The following is a 22,170-nucleotide window of genomic DNA, read 5'->3' on the forward strand; positions in this document are numbered from 1 at the left end:
GAGACAGAGCCCCTGATAATACAGGTGAGAGAGATTTTTATAGCGCTGCGAAAAATTTAATTAAACCTCGGTAAACTATAAAAAACAAGAAAGCGGCAAATCCCAACGCAATTTAGCTTTAATTTTATATTCATACGTCCATTTTGGCAAGTTTAGTTTTAATAAAGTTATTAGAGTTAAACCAACAGAAATCTGCAACGATTTTGATTTTTTTTTCATGGAAGTTTGACGTTTAAAATAACACTTGCACTGCGTGTGCTATCAAAATCGTTGCAGCCTTGTCTTGGTCTAACTGCAGTATTTTAATAACAGCATCCTGAGGATGGTAGCCGAAAGCCGTGACTGTCTTATAAAGACATTGGGTCAGTATTGTAATGAGCAGTGTAAAATAATGAGGTACTTACTTAATAAATTGTTATTTTTAGTTTTAATTTTGTTACAACTTTAGGTACTAGCATTTAGTTTATAGGGTTCCGAGTTTAAATGATACTAACAAGATATGGAATTAAAATAAATTGTCTCAATGAATATTTTTTAAATAATATTATGCATACAATGCATATTAGTAGGTGCCTAGTTGTCGGAACTGGTTGACCGCTTTATATGAACTTTAATCAAACATCTCGAACTGAACCCTAAACCGGATAGTACGTACTTACCCACAGCTCAGCGAATAGTCGTGGACCAATTGCTGGCAGCGTAAAGTTTTTATTGCTTTTTCATTCCGTCTTTGCATCTCAAAAGAGATCCAATAGGGACAGTACTTTCAGAAATCGCATTTTACTTTGCAATGTTTGGTGATTTCTATTTACGTATTTGAGTGCATCCTTACTTTTAACTAGCTACCTACCCAAAAATCCTTCGTCAATGTTGATTGGTGAATTACCGGTGGCTTCGATGATTTGGTGTATGTAAGAAGAAGATTGGATTAAATTAACATTTTTTTGTTTATTATTTTATACCCAATGTAAGTAGTAGATTAGTATACTCATTTCTAAAGTCTAAATTAAATGTCTCTATTTAACACTTCATTGAAAAAATGATACCAGGGACTAGCCGAGATGACAATAATTGATAGAAAAGGCCAATTGAAACTTAAATAATGTATGGAAACAGTCACGTGACTTTTCGTAGCATCTGTCATCCCGATAAATTTTTAGTGTTCCGTACAAAACTTTGTTCACGGAACACTTATGGGATCACTTCGGTCTTGCAAATTATTACTTTTCATTTAGCGCTCGTCGATGTACGATTGTCATCTTGGCTACGCCCCCAGGGGGCCTTATTGAATTATCACATGACTTTTCGTTCTGTCATCCCGATTCATTTATAATTTTCAGGCTGCTGCTTTAATAAGTTTAGCAATGCTTGTGTATTATGCATTGTAGGTACATATGTGTAGTAAAATGTTGATGAAAAGGTACCTATTTTAAATAATACTTTTTGTGTATGGATTAACTTTATATATAGGTATTTGCTTTTTTTTGTTCCAGGCGTCTCCCACGACCGCTCATACGTGTTGTTCCGCCTAGGCCGCCGGGTCTCGTCCCCAGTCCGTCAGTTCGCTGAATCCGGGCGCGCTGACGCGCTCGGTTCAGCGCCGGGCACTATGGATGTGTTCGGCGCGCCCGCTGTGATGCAGGGCGCGGGCCGGACGGAGGCTGAATTCTTTGTTGATGGGAACCACTCAAGGGTAAGTGACGTCAATCAAGCGAATACTTCAACTTGTCTTGTCTTATATGTAGACCAAAGGTTCTAGTCTGGCGCGCAGAAGTTCTTGGCTCGGCGCTTACCACTATACGTATTTAGGAATATAATCACCGCGGCGGCTGAGGGATTAATGTAGTTTTCTTTGTCGATGTCAACCTTTGTAAAGGTACTAAACTATTTTGTGTAATTTCTGGCAACATCACCAAATGCAACGTTTATCAAAGGGGCGTATTAGTAGATATTGTCTAGAGTCGCACCAAGAAAAGTCTGCAGCGGATTTGATAGCCCACGCAGTGTAAGTGTTATTTATACGTCATAATTTCATAGAAGTTTGACGTTTAAAATTCACGGTCTGACTCTAATGCTTTTCTTTCTTGAAATATACCTATGAAATTTGGGAATTTCGTAACTGCCCTCTTTTCGAATTTACTCAAATTCTCCATGCTTATTACAACATAGAGTGTCTTTTCAAAAATATATATGCAGGGAACACGAAACGAAAGCGTTCACGGAGTCATTAAAAGTTGCTTATATAATACAGAGAGATAACAACTACGCAAACACAGTACAATCTGAATCCGTTAACAAACATCCCCAAAATACAGAACAGTAAAACGAAACTTTTGCACGCCAATAACTCCCCAATTTAACCAACGTTGGTACTTATAACACAAAGCCTTCCACAATGCCTGGAAATATCATATTTCACCACTAATTAAAGCCCTCGGGAGCAAACAACAATTACGATACGTCAAACTGTTGTTGTCGAGTAAAAAAGTATCGATTCAAATTTGTAATAAAGGGGGAGGTTTTAATATGATGAGAATATTATGAGCAGTATTTTGACTCTGAACAAAAGGAAAACCCTGACTAATTCGGGAACAGGACGCTACCTTTCGTATGCCTTGTCCTGTACGTACGTACACGTCCCAGAGAATTTGGACTGTAATTTACAATTTCAAGGTAATTAATTCAGCAGCAAATTTTTGACAAGGACATTCAAAGGGATTAACCCGATTACAAATGAAATGGATTTAATAAATTACAAATACCAGTTGTATGGAATTTCCAAGCTATTTCTTTTGTCCCGGATATAATATATGTACCTACTTACTTTGTCTATTTTAACTTACAGGACTTTACACATTTTCCGGTATCGTAACTGAAAAAGCTTAAGAAACGGTGCGTAAATGAAATGAAGCTAAACACGTCTATAACCTGCATGCTTAATTCGGAAAAGTAAAGGTAAGTAGGTACTGTTTCTTAAAAACTTGCGGTTTTATCGCGTTCGCATCGCGTTTGTTTTATCTGTCCAATTCGGTTCGTTTACAATTAACGGCAATAGCGATGGCGGGAAATGTCGTGTGTTTAAATCGAACGTTGCTTTACTTGAATGCAAGAACGTTTATAGTATGACGCATGCAGTGCAGTGTGTATGACGCATCGATAGGTATCGGGTTGTAATATTGTATTAAATTATATGGTCTACAAGTATTTACTTCGAGTAATTATTTGTTCCTAAATAATATACAGACAGCGGAACGGTAAAAATTATGTTGGCTCTCCACAATACTTATATACGTTCTCTTTCTGCTTTCTAGCTTTGTCAAGTTGCGCTTCATACGTGCCCATCGAAACGTTCATTGCGTTACATAATAATAATATTGAGGTACATATTAATATTGAATGGTAAAATGACACAAAATAATAATATGAGTATCAATATTTACACATCTTATTCTTGGGTCTATGAAATACTATTTTTGGATAGCCTTGCGTATTTCCAACATTACCGCCCTTTCAGCTTCATCGCACAATATCCATAGGTACTTGTAGATAAGTACCTATGGATATTGTGCGATAGCGAAACGAACCAGATGTGATTACCAATAACTATCGGTAACTGCAGCCTACCGAGATTGATTTATCCGTATCAGAAAATACACTTATGTATCTGAGACGTATTGATATTGTTTATTAGGGAGCAAACTCAATAACCCTCAACCATAGACTACCTTCCATAGACTTCGTAACATTAAGGATACTTAAGGCTGATTTAGACGATGCGAGAACTCGCATGCGAGTTTCATTACATTGCGGTATTGATTGGTCGGCTGAATTGGATGCAACCAATAGTCCTCAAAGTAACTAAAATCGGATACGAATTCACGCGCCGTCTAAATCAGCCCATCTCGCAATCTCCACCATATAGTTAAGCGCTTTCATACCTCTCATACTTGTTTAGTTATACGCGACCAACCGTAGTTCTCAGTTTATTTCATAAAGTGCAGCTCATATTTCTTGAATATGCATTTTTCTTAATATTTTTAGCAACGTTCACGTAATTGAATCCAGCGTTCGCGTACTCATAAACAGTTGTACTTGTGCTACTCATGTTGTAACCGTTAGTCATGTTATAACCATCTAGTGATGAGCAAAATGATCACTGGCCTTCAGACCCAGTTTGACGGACATTTTCTGTACGTGAGTAGGGCCGGGCTAAATGGATTGGGCTTTCGGACGTAATGCCTGAAAGGTAGTGTATGTAAGTTCCACGTAAATTCATTGTTCAAACCGGAAATGGTCATTAGGCTAGCTAAATGGATTGACTGCGAAGTGGAATACTTGGGTGTATACTTGCATTAGGGTAGGTACCTATATGTAATTTGCTGCTCTCTTTTTTATGTCCTTCTATAAAGAAATTTTATTAGTTGAAAGATAGGGTCAATCAAGGTTATGAAAATGTATTTTTGACCATGGTGTTTCTTTTGGCTTGTTTTAATGATGTATTCTTTAAAGTAGCTCCAAGTTTTTTTTGCACCAGCGGATTACGTAAATCGTCATCGGATGATACGAATTTAGGACCAAATCAAGGCGTTAAAAATATTTCCAGCTGCTGCGAATGAATTCCTCAAAACACTTATTTTGGATATCATTTTTTCATATAATAATTAGGATATAATATTTTTGTATAAAATAAGAGTATGGCTTAAATTCATATACAGCCAAGGATTATCTTTAAACCTAGTTAAGACGGCAGACTAATTATAACTTTCCCAAATAACACATAATAATCTTGGAGTTCACACTTACCACTTAACCTATACGGCACACCTCGGTGTTGGAGACACCAACTCGGTAAACAAGAACTCGAATAATTCCGCAAACTTCTATAATACGCAAACAGCAATATCGGAAGTTGGGGCGACAGTTGGGACCTACTTAAACTAAGGTCTGGACAGTGTTCACTAAGCTCAATGAGCGCGCTACTCAATTAAACCAGTGTGTTATGTTATTGTGTAGTTTCTTTAGTGAAAAGACCAGACCATCGACTGTATGCCTAACTTATATCTACTTTTCTGTTTGTGATTTATATCGTGTATATTAGTGAGGTCTGAAATTATATCTACTTCACCGCACCGCTCGCCGTCGGCAGGGTGTTTATCCTCACACCCTAGAACCTAAATGGTCGCGTACTGTGCGATTTAAGAGTAATTTCCTCCCGCGGACGCTCCGGCTGTAGAATGAGCTCCCTTCTGAGGTTTTCTCGAGGGTCTACAGTATGGGGTTCTTCAAAAAAGGAGTGTACAGGTTTTTAAAAGGTCGGCAACGCGCATGTAACACCTCTGGAGTTGCAAGCGTCCATAGGCTGCGGTGACTGCTTACCGTCAGGCGGGCCGTATGCTTCTTTGCCACCGATGTGGTGTAAAAAAAAATATTGTGTAAGTATTTTATTGTCTAAGTGTTGTTTTTGAAGTTTCATTTCTCTACTACCTGGGGCCGGCTTCTCAAAAGCTTGTAACTTGTAATACAAGCGGATGTCACTTTTTGACAGCTTTTGTTAGAAAGGGACTTCCACTTGTATTACAAGTTACAAGCTTTTGAGAAACTAGCACCTGAAGGTAGTCTGGAAGAGATCGCTCTTAGCGATACGGCCGCCTTTTTTAGGTAGAGTTAGACCAAGAAAAGCCTACAGCGATTTTGATAGCCCACTCAGTGCAAATGTTGTTTTAAATGTCAAACTTCTATGAAATTATGACGTATAAATTACACTTCCACTGCGTGGGCTATCAAAATCACTGCAGACTTTTCTTGGTCTAGCTCTACCTCTGTCTTTATGTATTATGTTTGTTTCCTTGTAAAATTTTATTGAGGTTGTGCAATAAAGAGGTGTTGTGTTTTGTTATGTTACAAACTACAAATTCTAAAGAATCTTAAGGTCACGTTCACGTAGTTCTAGGCGTGTGCTCATCAGTCCACAAACTCATTTGCTTCTATATCACTAGAATACGCAAGAGTGATAGAGAGGCCGATAACGAAATTTCTTCTAAGAGTCTTGGTGCCTGTACAAGGGAGACATCAGAAAGCTTGACACTTTCCACATGCGTTGTTTACGCAGCGTACTCAGAATTAAGTGGCAAGATCGTGTGACTAACACGGAGGTATTACGTCGAGCCAATATGTCCGGTATGGAGGCCATTCTAATGAAAAGCCAACTAAGTTGGAGTGGCCACGTCTGTCGCATGGATGACTGTAGACTCCCTAAATCCGTTTTCTATTCGGAACTCAAGGATGGGAAACGTAGTCACGGGGGACAGTTTCTGCGATATAAAGACGTTCTGAAGCGTCATCTCAAAGCTTGCGACATCCCATCTGAGCGTTGGGAGGAGCTTGCGGTTAAGAGATCGGAATGGCGCAATAAGGTAAGAGAAGGTGTAGCTACTTTCGAAGAAACTCGACTTGAACACCTGGACCAAAAGCGCCTTCAACGGAAGTCTCGACCTAAGCCGTCCTACGCTTACACTTATAACGGCCAAGGGCAGCTTTACTGTGCACAGTGCGATCGGACATTTAAAACTAAGTTCGGTTTTGCGAGCCATATACGTGCTCATCAGAGGAATTTGTGAAGGTCGCCGTTGTCGGACACGACATGGAGGACTATATATAAACCGAGGAGGCATACATACAGGTTGACCTGAGCATTTGGGTCGCTTATGGTTGGTAGGCGATGGGAATGACATCCTTGGTTAGGTTTGTGGGTGTTGACGGATGTCCGGCGGGACCGTGATTTGTTTTTACCTTCAAGTTGGACAAAGTTCTCGAAGAAGAATAATTGTGACGTCCCACGGTTGGCGCTTTCGCTAAATATTATTAACGCCGCTCCAATATTATTGCGGCGCTATGCGACGTAAGCGCCAGCCGCCATAAGGTACCTTTTGCCGTGTAACGTCAGAATTAAGGATTTAATTCGAGTAATTGGTTTATAAGAAATAAAAAGAACTGCTTGCTGACTTTGAATAAATATTTAAAAAATGTGAAAATAACTCAGGCACATAATTAAATAGCGCTTTAAGAAATGGGTCCCTGCGGAAATAATTTATGTCAATTCCATTTTAATTATGTGAAATGAATGTAATGTGGGGCGTAATTTGACGAAGGCACCGTAAGTAGCATCCTCAGGGGAGGACTGATTAGGCGCGTGTGCCGGGACGGGAAGTGGATTAAAAACGGAGATTTAAAATGAAATGTAAAACGAATTTAATGAATTTTCTTTTTCTTTGAAGATTTTTTATCTATAACATACTTACCTTTCAAATTGCAAATGCTTTAATAATTTATTCTTGTAGTCCCTCTAATAAGTAAGTAATTAATAAAAACCAATATTAAGTAGGTATTTACTCACCCAAAGTAAAATATATATGTATAGGTAAATAGGTATTATATTATTTTCCCCGAGAATGTATTTTGTTGCAAATGAGAATTTAAAAAAATCGTGTAATATTTAAAACTATTAAAAATACCGCTTTTATTTCATTTATAATCGATATAAAAAATTGAAAAAATTTTATCCATTTAATTTCCTGAGTTTCGAGTGTGCTTATATATAATATAATATGATCAGTAGGTATCGTGTATTTTTGTAATATAAAAATCATGTTCAGGGAGATATGAACATGTAAGTCAGCATCAAAAGTAGCGGATTAGACTACGCGTCAAAAGTATCCACCATTTACTAACAGCTTAAGAAATAGAGATATGTGTCTGTAAGTAGAATAATTAGACTGTACACATACTTTTGAGCGCGGACTATAGAGATATATCTCTATTTGGATAAGTATTCCAGTGTAGCAGATACTTTTATTACTTTCGCATGCTTTGATCATTAAATGTAATGTAAAATATTCCAAGTAAAATATTTTTTAAACAAAAATCCCATTTAAATGCCTGGTAGCTAATTTCAACACAGAAATAAATAGGTACATGCTATTCACAGGGCGTAACAAAATACATCCGGTATTTGGTATATTTTATATCTTCGGGTATGAATATATTGGTACGCCCTAGAAAGGTTATAATTACTTATTTAATTTTAAGAACATCATCTGTGCAGCGAATATACAATTAGGTATGTTTTTATAGATGAAATGAATACTGTAGACTGAAGGAAATAAAATGATTGGAGTTTAGCGCTCATCATTAGTTTCCTAGATAAAGTAGGTACTTGGAAGACCGAGCTTTGCTCGGAAAACACATAACATTATGCTCTTTTTATTGTGAATTGACTGAATCACGTTCACTGTGAATTTTGGGTTCCTTATGATACTTAACTTAGATACTTAAGCCAACCCTGATTTTCAATAAATTTCAACTGTGATAACGGGTATGGTTACCTATATTACAATCCCGAGTTCCAAAGGCTCAGTAAGGCTCCGGGCAGGACGCGCCTGCCCCGGACATATTAATTACCGACTGTCTAAACCACGGCTCACCTGCGCGGAGCCTGCGCGCTTGACGTGTGATGAGATTTATTTAAGAGCCCATCAATGTGCACACTAGCGCCACTGCTAAATAATCGTGATTATTTAAATTTAACGACAGGTATTGAAAAAAGGGGGCCGCTAAAAGTACGTACTGTATTTTGTATTGAAGTACCTTTTGAATACATTGAACTAGTTTTTATGATGCTGAATTCGTCGATCTATGAACTCAAAACAAAAACGGCCGTTTTAACTTTGGACGCAAAATACAGTACGTAGCGGCCCTCTTTTTTAAATATCTTTCGTAAAATTTAAATAATCACGATTATTTAGCATGTGCACGTTGATGGGCTCTTAAATAGTACCGGCAAAACCGTCTAGAAATAATTGCGTCTGATCTTTTTTGTCTTTCATTGAGAGGGATTACGCTTTGCTACGGAAAAAACACGTAGAATTATGTACATACAAAAAAAATACGTAGACAAATATTTTTTTATGAATATTTATCTTACTTAAACGTTTTTTACAAAATGTTATTAAAAACTACAATCATTTAAGTATTTACAAAACGTATTATCTTCAAAACATTGTTCTTTAGCTTTGATACACAAACTCAAACGTTTGTTAATATTATCAACAATATGCCGCAGTAAATAAATCTCGACGCATTTTTGGGCCACCCTGCAAACAAACCAAATCTGACACATCTAAACAATAACATATTGATTTTCCTTTTAGTGCGTGACTATATACTTTCAATACCAATACTGTGACTTCCATACCAAACATAGCTTTTCAAACAACTGTCTAATTTCTAATTTATAGTAATCGAAGACGGGTGGATATTATAAGGATATAGCTGTTTATACATTTTTCTGCTTCTATTCATGATTTATATAATTTAAATATCATATCTTCTCGCTCACATGGTATGAAAAAGTCAATTATACATAGTTCCCATAAAAGCGATTGCTAACGAATATTCCGACATACCGAAGGACATACGACAACGACATACTTAGTGAAGACACCTAACGCGAATGGTACCTAATTAAATAACAAGAAATATTATAATAATATCAAATGTTTGTTTCAGGTATCAGTAATGGCCAGGATGATCCCCTCCCCCGACTGGTTTGTGGGGGTGGATAGCTTCGACCTCTGTGTGGACGGCAATTGGCTGGACAGCATTACGATAGAGGTATTAGAATTATCTAATTATGTAAAAGTTCGTCAACAAAAGACGTATATTGCTGGACAAAAGCCGTGCTATTATAGCCAATAAAATAGATCAATCTGATCGATCGATCAAATTGAGAAGAGATTTTAAGTAAAACCTCATGTTAGATACCACAATTTGTCCATTAACGGAACCGAATGGCTTCTGACTATTATTTCACGACATTTAATATAGCGGATGGTGCTGGGCCTAAAATACGGTGTTGCGTGAACAAGAGATTTCCTTTGGCAGGATTGCTCCTTAGGACCCAAGGATGGATTTAAGAAGAGGAGCCTCCGAGATTTTTGATGTAAATTTTTAGGGGGGAGGGGGGGGGGGGGGGGCTCTCAACTTGATCTTGATATCTATATCATTAAAGCTACTATGTCAAGTTTGGTATCGTTTTCGTATAAATCGGGGATGCCGAATTCATTTCTGATATCATAATGACACCATTCCGAAGTAAAAACACATAAAATATGAAAAAAAAATACTTTTTTTTTAATTCCTCTTCACGCTTAAACCGCTAAACCAATTTAGTTAAAATTTGGTACAGAGATAGTTTGAGTTCCAGGGAATAATATAGCCTACTTTAAATCTCAAAAATCATCCTTTAAGGGTGTGAAAAGGGAGGTGGAAATGTGTATGGGGATTAAATAACCGCTGAACCGATTTAGATAAAATTTGGTATAGAGATATTTTGAGTCCCGGGGAAGAACATAGGATAGTTTTTATTCAAAAAAAAATCTCTTAAAAGTGAAAAGGAAGGTGTAAGAGTGTATGGGGAATCAATAACGGCTGAACCGATTTAGATGAAATCTATGTCTACATCTTTGATTTACTTGAAAATGATACTAAACCTCACATAGAACCTAAACTTAAACAATTATTAACATCAGACGTCGCCGACGCTTAAAACCCCCGCACCCCCCACCTGCATCAAAAATCTGGGTGGCTCCACTTCTTAAATCCATCCTTGGGTCCTAAGGACCAATCCTGCCAAAGGAAATCTCTTGTTCATGCAATGCCGTGGTTGACCTTTTTATGCTCTGAGCACACTCAACTAATAATGAATGGACTTACTATAATTCGGTTTCTAATCAGACTGTGAAGGAGCATGCGAGTTTCATACCATTGTGGGTTTTGATTGGTCGGTTGAATTGGACGTAATCCACAGTCCGCAATGTAACTAAAATCGCATGCGAGCTCGCGCGCCGTCTAAATCAGCCCTTAATATAAATAGTATATAAATAGTATAAATATATAAAAAACATCCATAACTCAGGAAAAAAATTGCTTTGAAACACATATATGCAGCTTCGTAGGCAGGGCCACTACCGACTAGGCTAATGAGGCCGTTAAAAGGACAACTAAATACGCAAAACATTAGATAAAGTATGCTTTGGGACGCGCCCTGTTCAGCAGTAGGCTATTGTGATGATAATATTATAAAACCTGATAACTCGGGGCACATTCTAGGGATTTGATATCGATAAGAAAGATGTCGATATATAAGACTTTATGACTTAAGGTAAATTTCACTTTTTATGTACTTTAAGCAATAAATGAAGATGGAGTAATATTTGAGAAATAATAAATAACGATATAAAATTATTAGAATAAAACATTTAGTGCCAATGTGGAAATACTGACCTGGTGTAGAAATAAAATATTTGTTTCGAAAAAACACCTTTATAGAATTTTGTATAAAAATATTTATTTTGTAGAACATTTATGTTGACAGTAACAAAAATATTTTGCCACGTCACTTTAGTTTAAGTGCCCCGAGTTATCCCAGGTTTGTTAATGTACACTGCTTAACAATTTATTTTCCCTCAGGTGGACCCATTAGATGCGGGCACAGACAACGGGTTCACGTTCACAGCACCCAACTGGCCGACGGCTCCTCAAGGAGTCGCTTACCGCATCACCTCCAAGTATCCTTCACATCCCGCTGGCTCCTTCTTCTACCCGCACCTGAGGAGACTGCCGCCCATAGCCACTTTCCAGTTTATAAAGGTATGTACCTATTCGACTAACAAGGCAAGGATTTGGTCGCTTACCGCATCACCTCCAAGTACCCTTCACATCCCGCTGGCTCCTTCTTCTACCCGCACCTGAGGAGGCTGCCGCCCATAGCCACTTTACAGTTCATAAAGGTATGTATTCGACTAACAACCCACGCGTTCACGACCGCAAGGATTTACGTCCCACACCTCTTATATAAACGGCCGGGGGCTTATTGTACTCGTCTTTACCCTAAGAGATTAGTAGTAGAGGTAGGTAAGTACTTACAAGTAATTTTTAGGGTTCCATACCCAAAGGGTAAAACGGGACCCTATTTTAGTAATAGGGTCCCGTTTTACCCTTAGGACTCCGCTGTCCGTCCGTCCGTCCGTCCGTCCGTCTGTCACCACTCACCAGGCTGTATCTCGTGATCTGGGATAGCTGAAATTTTCACAGATGATGTATTTCTGTTGCCGCTATAACAACAAATACTAAAACCGGCCAAGTGCGAGTCGGACTCGCGTTCCAAGGGTTCCGTACATTACCCAACTTTTAACATTGTTTTTATTGACGTCCAAATTTTTTTAGATTCCTCACGTCGTGGGCTATCAGAATATACCCCATGTACGTCAGCCGATTTTTCATAGTTGTCGAGTTATGATTTTTTAAAGTTTTAACTTTTGTTAAGAAATTCCGGGATGAAGCAATTAATTTATTTAAAAAAAAACTTGAAGTTTTTTGAATGTTTCTTTTTGTAACATAATCCTTGACAAACGGCGCAGTTGCTAAAAAAATCAGCAACTTCACTTGGCTGTTGTGAGTTGGAAAAAAAAGGAAACGACAAAATTTTACGTTCAAGCATGTCAAGCTTAGACTTTGCGCTTACCTAAATAAATAAAAAATACAAGCAATTTCAAGGACATGGTTATTGTAGAAACTGCTAGACCCTAAGTTTTTAAAAAGGTAAAATAGTGATACTTAATAGTCTAATTTGACAGAGTCGCCGGTCAAAGGAACTGAGGTGGAAAGTTTCCAAATTAGTAATTCATTAAATAAAATCCTCTTGTTATTCCTAACGTTAATCAAACAGAAATTACCACGAGAAATTAATATTGTGCCATGTGATTGACCAAGCATCATTTTGCTTAACTTATTCATTATCTTAACTGGACCCGCGTCGCGACGGGTTGTTATCTACAAAGGGTTAATTTTTACCTGCTCCAATACCTACTGTAATTTTATGGGATCACTTCCCCATCGCTATTTCGTGTTATCAGTGCAAATACCACCAACAATAATTACCTAGAAGGCATAAAAGCAAAGCAAAGCTTCACCCCGGAATTTCTTAACAAAAGTTAAAAAATTCATAACTCGAAAACTGCTAAATATCGGCTAACATACATGGGGGTATATTCTGATAGCCCACGACGTGACGAATCTAAAAAAATTCTGTACGTCAAGGTTTGGACCACCTTGTATGTGAAACGCGATTGAATTGCCTTTAATAAACCCGTAGGGGTCGGATCAAAAACTAAGTAATTAGTCCGACTCACGCTTGACTGCATATTTCTAATAGGTTTTCCTGTCATCTATAGGTAAAGAAGTATTTTGTATATTTTTTTCAAAATTTTAGACCCAGTAGATTCGGAGATAAAGGGGGGGGGGGGAATGGTCATATTTTGGCTATTTTCTTAAATAATTTCTAAACTATTTATTTTAAAATTACAATAAATATATATTTGAGCTTCTCAAAATGAGCTCTTTCATTTGATATGTAACACGATATAGTTTAAAAAACATTTTTTTTTAATTTTCTCATTTACCCCCCAAAAGTGGCCTCCGTGTTTAAAATTAATTTGTTTACGTAAGATGTCCGTCTTTGGGTCACGAATTTACATGTGTGTACCAAATTTCAACTTAATTGGTCCAGTACTTTTGGAGAAAATGGGCTGTGACAGACGGACAGACAGACAGACAGACGCACGAGTGATCCTATAAGGGTTCCGTTTTTTCCTTTTGAGGTACGGAACCCTAAAAACAGAATAAAATAAAGATTTAAGTGGGGCTCCCATACAACAAACGTGATTTTTGACCGAAGTTAAGCAACGTCGGGCGGCGTCAGTACTTGGATGGGTGACCGTTTTTATAGATACTGGTACGGAACCCTTCGTGTGCGAGTCCGACTCGCACTTGGCCGGTTTTTCTGATTTGGTGGCGTAGTGTCACACTTTCTATTTGAAGACGGCGCTGATACTGCAAGCAATTGGTTGTTTCATGATTAAAAATGTTTTTATATAGTCGGTGATGATGTTTTATATAGGTCAAGATTTGAAAGTAATTTAATTATTACTTTTTTTGAGGCAGTGGGACAGGAATTAGTTTAATACTCTTAATCAGATCAGTAAAAATGTAGTGATAATTAATCAGTAACGAAAAACTTTGATTTTACCCAAACTTTTATACAGATACTATTATGTTATGTTTTCAATAAGCAAAACTGATTTCTGATTAAAATGATAAAAATACGTGCTGAATTCGTTAATGAATAAAATACACGTGCCAAAAATCTAAATCTTTTGTGCTGGTTTTCCTTATGCTTTATATTAATTTTAGTATAAACATGTGTAAATTCTAAATTCCATAACAATTTTGCCTGATTCTATGCATTCATCATTTTTGTTTTTGATTTGCCTCAAATTGCCTTTCTCTAAATGTCAAGTTTAATCCTCCTGTAATTTATTACAATTCTGACATAAGCAATACGAGGGTTTATATCAACGGTGTAAAATTTGCGATGTTTCTCAAATGTCTCAGCGTAAGAAGACAAACGATAATAGTAACATCATTACGTAATAAGCAAAGAACATTCTCGTGTATCGCTTTCAAACGGTTAGCGTCTCAGCCTTATCCTTGCAGGTTTCTTCTCCTTCGCTCTAATGCGATTGCTGTGTTTTTTAAATACAATTTTAAAGGAATGTCTAGATCTATTTGATATAAAAATATGTCAAGAAATAGGTGAAGTTAGTATTCTTTCACAATAAAAATAGAGTAATTAATAGAGTAGACAAATCTACTTTACTACTTAAAAGTTCGACTGATCCAAGATATTACAGTTTTTTTTTCGACAGAATATGGCCTTTATTACGTTGTTCTGTAGATATTCCTGCAGGAATGCTTTACTAACGAAATAAGTACATAGTGTAAATAAAATCCATATTCACTGTGTGTGTAGTTTCATGTATTTAATTCAAAGATTATTTTTAATAACCGAAACCCATTTGTTTTTATTATAAAGACTGTAATTCCACATTGCGATATGTAACGCTTAAAGCAACACTTATAGCACAAAAATGTTTCCTTTTGCGATAATCTAAAATAATATTTCGCCTGCAAGATGTTGTTAAATGTAAGTCAGAATTTAGTCAGAAACTATACTTTTAGCATTTAAATTATCTATCATAATATGTCTTTTAAAATTAATTTGATTAATTTTAAAAACATAATTAGAATAAAAGTTTTTTTTTGTTTACACCCGGTTCCAGTAGGAGTGGAATTCCGCAATACAGCTGACAACACATTAGCCCTGCGTCAGACAGATATAAATTGCGTAATTTGTAACGTTAAGTCTTCGCCTTACTCGTACCGATGGCTGCTACTGACGTACTGTTTCAAATTATACTACTGTTAACCTAATAACATTCGTTTTGTTTTTATTTTTAATTTTCTTTGGAGACAAAGGAGCATTGGTCTCGTGAACAAACTGAATTGTTGAGAGTTAGATTACAGTCGTGTACTGTGTGCTATAATTTAACCTAAGTTCGCTACAATTTTGTGTGCATCACTCTTTAATTTATCACAAAATTATATTGGAGTAATTTTATAATTAAATTAAATATTTTGACACCAAAGTTTTGGTATTTCTTCTCACGTTTAAATGCTAATTACACAATGTCTTAATAGATTCCTACTTTAAGCTACTACCGTAGATATTATCTGAAATAAGCGGTATTTGAGATTATTTATATACTAGGTTCTGCTGTTGCATAATGCATAAAAATCATTAAATTATAATTCCCTGATATTTAAATTTTGAGACATACATTGTCCAAAAAAAATGAGAATGTATACAAAAAACTCACCCCTCATCAGATATCGATTTAAAAAAATAGGGCAAAGATATATTGAGATCCGATCATATCTTATCCCTCAAAGTTACACGTAGAAAAGCAAAACTTACCAAAACATTCTTCCACAGCTGCGCGAATACGAGCTGTCAGAGGTGTTCCACCGCGACAGCGACGACCGACGATACGACGTGCTCCAGCTGGACAAGCTCAGCCACAACAGCATTGACGTTCTTGACGGGAACAGAGCGTTGTCCATAGCAGAGGAGGTCGAGAGAGAAGAACAGGCGCCTAGGATTTATTCCGAAGGCGCTATGACGACACCAGATGGAGCGTACTCCTATTATTTTCTGTAAGTTTGTTTCTTGGACAATTAAATACTTTGCCTAAATTTAAACAGCATTGAAGTCCTTGATGGAAACTGCTATTATTTTCTGTAAGTTCCTCTTTTGGGCTAAAGGACTAGCTTAAAATTTGAGGTAACACCCATTGAACAATAATCTTAAAATTAATAAGACATTGCTATGGCGGTAATTAGGACTGACTTTTCTTATTGAATAGCTGGTATGGTGCATCAAAAACTTTCACTTCAATTCGTCAAACAAAAATTAGTCGGCAAATTGTGATCTTGTAGATATCTTTTACATGTTATTTGTTCTCAGGGTAAACACAACAACTAGTACAACGGAAGAGCCGCGCTCAGCCAACGAGTTGCCAACATCAGGCCCCACCGCCAGCGAGAGATCGGCGCTCCGCAGTCTAGCGCGCCGGTACCGGGCGCGGCGGCGGCGCAAGCTGCGCGCCGACAACGCCGACCCGGCTGAGCGGAGGAAGCGAAAAAGAGCTAGTAAGTACTACAACGGAAGAGCCGCGCTCAGCCAACGAGTTGCCAACATCAGGCCCCACCGCCAGCGAGAGATCGGCGCTCCACAGTCTAGCGCGCCGGTACCGGGCGCGGCGGCGGCGCAAGCTGCGCGCCGACAACGCCGACCCGGCTGAGCGGAGGAAGTGAAAAAGAGCTAGTAAGTACTACAACGGAAGAGCCGCGCTCAGCCAACGAGTTGCCAACATCAGGCCCCACCGCCAGCGAGAGATCGGCGCTCCGCAGTCTAGCGCGCCGGTACCGGGCGCGGCGGCGGCGCAAGCTGCGCGCCGACCCGGCTGAGTGGAGAAAGCGAAAAAGAGCTAGTAAGTACTCTTACCAGCGGGCCACGGCTCAATACTGGCGCCGATCGCCATACAGTTGTTTTGACCAATAGTATGGCGGTCGATTTTGCACGCTCGGGGCGTTAAGGCGTCTAGCTATGTAAGTATAATTATACATAATATAGAACTAAATCTCTTAGGTTACATTTGTAAGTGTCAACGGAAAAAATAGAGATGCAAGGATTTGCATTCTACATGTAATTTATTAATTTAACTTTACAAATTACAAAGTAAAAAAATCTTGTGCAACATAATTTTCATTAGACGTTTTAATTAGATAAAAAGTAACTACGTAGTCCCAAAGTTTATTTCAGTTTTGCAATATTAATCAAATCAGACTTTATTTCGAAGACGTTCATTTGAAGATTTTGAAGTGCCTGAATTTGTTACATTTAAAAAAATAAATAGACACAGTATAACAGCTGTAGCCTGTATAAAATAAAACAAGTGCTTTACAATCCCTGCCAATAATTGGCGGTCTACCTCTCATCGACCGCAACCCCCAGACTGGCTTAACGCGAGGAAAAATGGGAAGACACGAGTTAAAATTACGAAACCTTTTTTGTTTAAGCTTACAGTTTATACCAATATTATGAGTCGACTATTTAAAATTTAAACAATGGTTAAATATTGTTTCGTTTTTTTTTTTCATTACTTTTGTCGCATTCGCAAAAATGTATTCTTATATACAGTTTAAGTATATTCATAATTAAACTATTTAAACTTTATGCATGTAAACATTTGGTTGTTAGGAATTAAAAAAGGACTATTACTGTTTAAAGTTGGTTTGAAAATGTAAATATCGACACTCACGACAAATTGGAATAGTTTCTGTTTTAACCCTCTGCAACTGTGGTGACTTTTTTAGAGAGATTCTACTGATGTGGTGTCTATCAGACCTCATTTTCGATAATTCATTAAAAATAAACTAATGGCAAAATGGTAACTATTGTTTTATATAACAATCAATCCATTTATAATTTAATAAATTCAATTGTAAAATACGTTTAAAATAAAATACATAAGAAATATATAATAAATTTTAATGAGTTCACAGATTCTTACAATTTGTTCTTAGGCTAACAAAAAAATTAAAAATAAAACTTAACAACCAAAAACTTCAAGTAACTTCATTAATTTTCCTTCTTTTGAACATAATATTTATACTTTAAAAAAAAATACAGAAAATCTAAAGACAGAATAAGGCACTAATCAGTCCTGAAGTTGGTACTTATTTTAAAGGATTTTCGTCTATCAACTATGTAAAATATAATTATTTATGTGGTGAGGTCTCTCAGACACTATAGAAACATTACTATTTTTGTGAGGTGACGTCTGATAGACCCCATAATCACTATGAACAAGTACTTATTTTTATGAGGTGAGGTCTGTCAGACCCAGGACTTATTGCTGTGCTCACGTCTGTGGGACACCCGCAGCTCATATCTCTCGATGCATGCACCACATTGCCGCTTGGGCATCAATGTCCGATGCCGCGAGTCGTGTGAGGAAGGTAATGAGCGAGACAGAACTATATCGCGCCGTACGCCGACATAGCAACAAAAAAAATATTTGGCGGTGTCTGATAGACCGCACATCAGTCGCAGAGGGTTAATAACCACATAAAACTTCATGTTCATAGTATAGTAAATAAATAAATAAATATTATAGGACATTCTTGCACAGATTGACCAAGTCCCACAGTAAGCTCAAGAAGGCTTGTGTTGTGGGTACTCAGACAACGATATATATGTATAATATATAAATACTTAAATACATAGAAAACAACCATGACTCAGGAACAAATATCTGTGTCATCACACAAATAAATGCCCTTACTGGGATTCGAACCCAGGACCATCGGCTTCGTAGGCAGGGTCACTACCCACTAGGCCAGACCAGTCGTCAGAAGTAGTAGAATTGTGTAACCAATAAAACAACTATGTATACGCGAGCAGACACTAACACGTATCCAGCAGTGTTAACAGGACTGTCAGCAAAACGTAACAAATTGTTGCGTGTTTTAACACCGTTCACCAAATTCTACTCAGTTGCTATATCTGTTTGGAAATAAATGTAGTCCATTTTAAATTGTATATGGACGTTTTAGTATTAATTGATATGTGAATTCCACTTCAATCGCCATGCCGATTGACTTCACGAATTGATTGTGATTCCAATACTTACTAGATGTAATTCAGTAAACGTTATTTGATATTGGCGTTTTGCAGTCCAGTCTGGATTACGGGTATGTTAATTATGGGTAGACATAGACATAGACAATATAGACATCCTTTATTGGTAATGATATACTACAGGTTACAACTTACATTTTATTCAATTATTATAAATTAGTCCTTATATAATATGTACATTATTATTTACATCTAACTTAATTATTTGTCCATAATATATGCTCCTTGTGCATAAGGACCCTTTTCTGATCTTACACACATGAACCAAAGAGCATAAGGACTATTTTTTTTATGAAATAGACAAAATTATTTATAAAGTTCAAATCACCCTCACAGACCTCTCAGATTTCAGACATTTGCCTTATTTTATTAACCTATCTTTTTTACCTGACTAGAAATTAATAGTAAATCTTCAAAATGAAAAATACTTTACACTCTTACGTATCTAGAAATTGCTTCAAATATGTATATTTCTATCCAGAGCTGCTAGACTGCCGGGTGTCGGACTGGGGCGAGTGGAGCACTTGCCGCACCGACGGCGGCTGCGTGGGCTCGGCGCACCGCACGCGCCGCGTGCTGCGCCGCCAGCGACCTGGCGGCGCGCCCTGCCCGCCCACCGCGCAGTCCCGGTGGTGCTTCACAAACTGCACCAACACGGACGACTGGCGGAACAATCTCACGTAATTCGGTTTCTTGATGGAGATCTTCTATTAATTTATGAGACCGGCGTCTAATGATTGTAACGGTCCGTGGTAGATTTTTTAGAGACAAACTATGAATGCAACTTAAATTAAAGCGTATACATATACACAGGCGCACATATAGAACGCGGTTTGTTATAGTCTAACATGAATACATACCATTATATTTGGTCGTGTTGCACGTATGTACATGGGTGAGGCGTGACATGCATATAACGATTTTAGCCGCAGCGCCGTCTAGACATCCTGGCGTACTGCTGCAGTCAGCGCCCACAGCAAAACTATCACTATAATAATACGAGTATTATTAAGCTTTTTAAGATGTTAGTCTCTAAAAATTATCTGTCTTGCGGTGCGTAGACGTCGCTCTTTTTGGCAAATATAATGCTACAAAAATTAAATCACAATGATAGATAAAAGTTTATACCAGTTCTTTGAGACCTTATATAGGTAATATTCTTTCTAATAAAAAAATATACCTGGAATAAGTACCTATGTTATTCAGACTTTCCCTGTTTGTAAGTACCTATTTGTTTTTTACGTCTGTGTCTGTCCGTCCAAAGAGATGTTTCTTCAATTAAGTTTCACTTCCTAATTCATTCGATGTTTTCACTTCAATGTAAATTGGAAAGGTGTAAAAATAAATTAAAAATAACATGTATAAAATACTTAGTAAGAGACTGTCGATGTTCGAAATTAGATAGAGGTGTCATTTTTTCGCTGTAACTACGTAAGCTTCTTATAAATCATTTTCATTTGTTTGTCAATTATTGTTAGAATAAGTGAAATTAAGATTAAGCAGAGTCGGAAATAAGTTTCTCTTAAGTTTCAGAAAATATATATCATAACAATGATTTAATATAGGATTTCCTTTAATCTATTTTCTATCTGGATATGTTCATTCTCTACATACATTACGTACCTACATTTTCAGCTCTAGTACAAAATAATATCGTGTCTTATGCTAGACTATATAAATAAACTTAAACCATTTTTTAGTTCATTCTGTCTTTAGCTGTAACTATTTCATATTTTTATTAAGGTTTCCTGACAATATACACTGGGGGTTAAATAATAAAATAAACATATCGTTTACTTAAGTGTTTCACTCGTGACAGTAACTCAATAAATATGATAGTGATCTACTGGGTTCAGGGAAGGGAAATAGCTCCAAAGATGCAGCTTTTATTTAATTAATATTAATTTAAGATATTGACGTTTCTTGCACTGACTCATTTTATTAAATAGAATAAAAACTCTAAAGTCTTTAAACACACAACTAACTTTGGAATTCCATTCAAGGTTAAACGATGGAAATTTTAATAGCGAGAGAATCTTTTGATATTTGTTAATTTTCGAGTAGTTTTTTTATTGTTAACAAATAATATATCACAGATGGTTTGGTGCAAGCGTCAATGATATTTAGTTAAGCCTGTACTTAGATTAATATATGTATAGATCAGCAATGCCTTTTGCGGGGTTCTCTATTTTGGTACCTTTAAAATCTATGTCTGTTTTTGTAAATTGCACCTTTTGCAATGCATGCATTAAATTAATATTGAGAATCCATTATTTTAATGTTAGATCATATCCAATAAATCGATTCCAAAACAGCGTAGTCGCTTTCAAATGCCAAAGAAATATCTAGGCTTAATTCGCGAGAAACTTTTGGTTGAAGTCAACTCACATATTTCGATTTCATCCTTGCAAATGTTTCCAATGTATCCGGGCAACGTCTGGTAAAGTTTTCGAGAATCTAATCCATCTCTACCATGAATGATAAATATGTCTTGTTTGTTCGAATATCCTGGGTAATAGCTGGCTGCCGTTTCTTGAATAAAAACATAAAAATAAACGAGGTATAATATAATAATGCTTCTAGTCCGGTGGCCGGCTGCATGAAACAAACCTCATCAAAAAATAGAATATACCTACCCTGTAGAGGTACCTGACATTTAGTAGCTTCCAACGCACTTGGTCGGCCTAGGCTTAACCTGGCAGATTTTGTACAAATGGCATAAACGTTGGACAAAAATTCATCAAAAAAAACCTCATCGAAAAATAGAATGAAACTTGTATGGTAGTATACCTGACCTTGAGGGCAGTAAAAAAAAAGTGGTCGGCCTCACCTTAGCCTGGCAGTTTTTGCAGTCCGACCAGATTTATTGGGTCACGTGAGAGCTACAATTTACCTCATCGAAAAATAGAATGAAACAAACGGATTATAATAGCTAAAATAAGCCTATTGAC

The 22,170-nt window shown here is 37.0% G+C and overlaps 1 protein-coding gene across 1 annotated transcript in view; it reads left to right on the top strand.

Moving 5' to 3' along the window:
* LOC134794391 (spondin-2) overlaps nt 1-21,165 on the top strand; it is a 63,100-nt gene extending 41,935 nt beyond the window's left edge. Inside the window, exons 3-8 of the mRNA XM_063766199.1 lie at nt 1,494-1,693; nt 9,565-9,669; nt 11,527-11,706; nt 15,950-16,170; nt 16,481-16,665; nt 19,701-21,165. Coding sequence (XP_063622269.1) covers nt 1,494-1,693; nt 9,565-9,669; nt 11,527-11,706; nt 15,950-16,170; nt 16,481-16,665; nt 19,701-19,903 — 1,094 coding nt within the window. The 3' untranslated portion in view covers nt 19,904-21,165. The remainder of the gene's footprint in view (nt 1-1,493; nt 1,694-9,564; nt 9,670-11,526; nt 11,707-15,949; nt 16,171-16,480; nt 16,666-19,700) is intronic.
* The last annotated feature ends 1,005 nt before the right edge of the window (nt 21,166-22,170 follow it).

Source organism: Cydia splendana, chromosome 10 (genome assembly GCF_910591565.1).
Source record: "Cydia splendana chromosome 10, ilCydSple1.2, whole genome shotgun sequence".
Classification (NCBI taxonomy): domain Eukaryota; kingdom Metazoa; phylum Arthropoda; class Insecta; order Lepidoptera; family Tortricidae; genus Cydia; species Cydia splendana.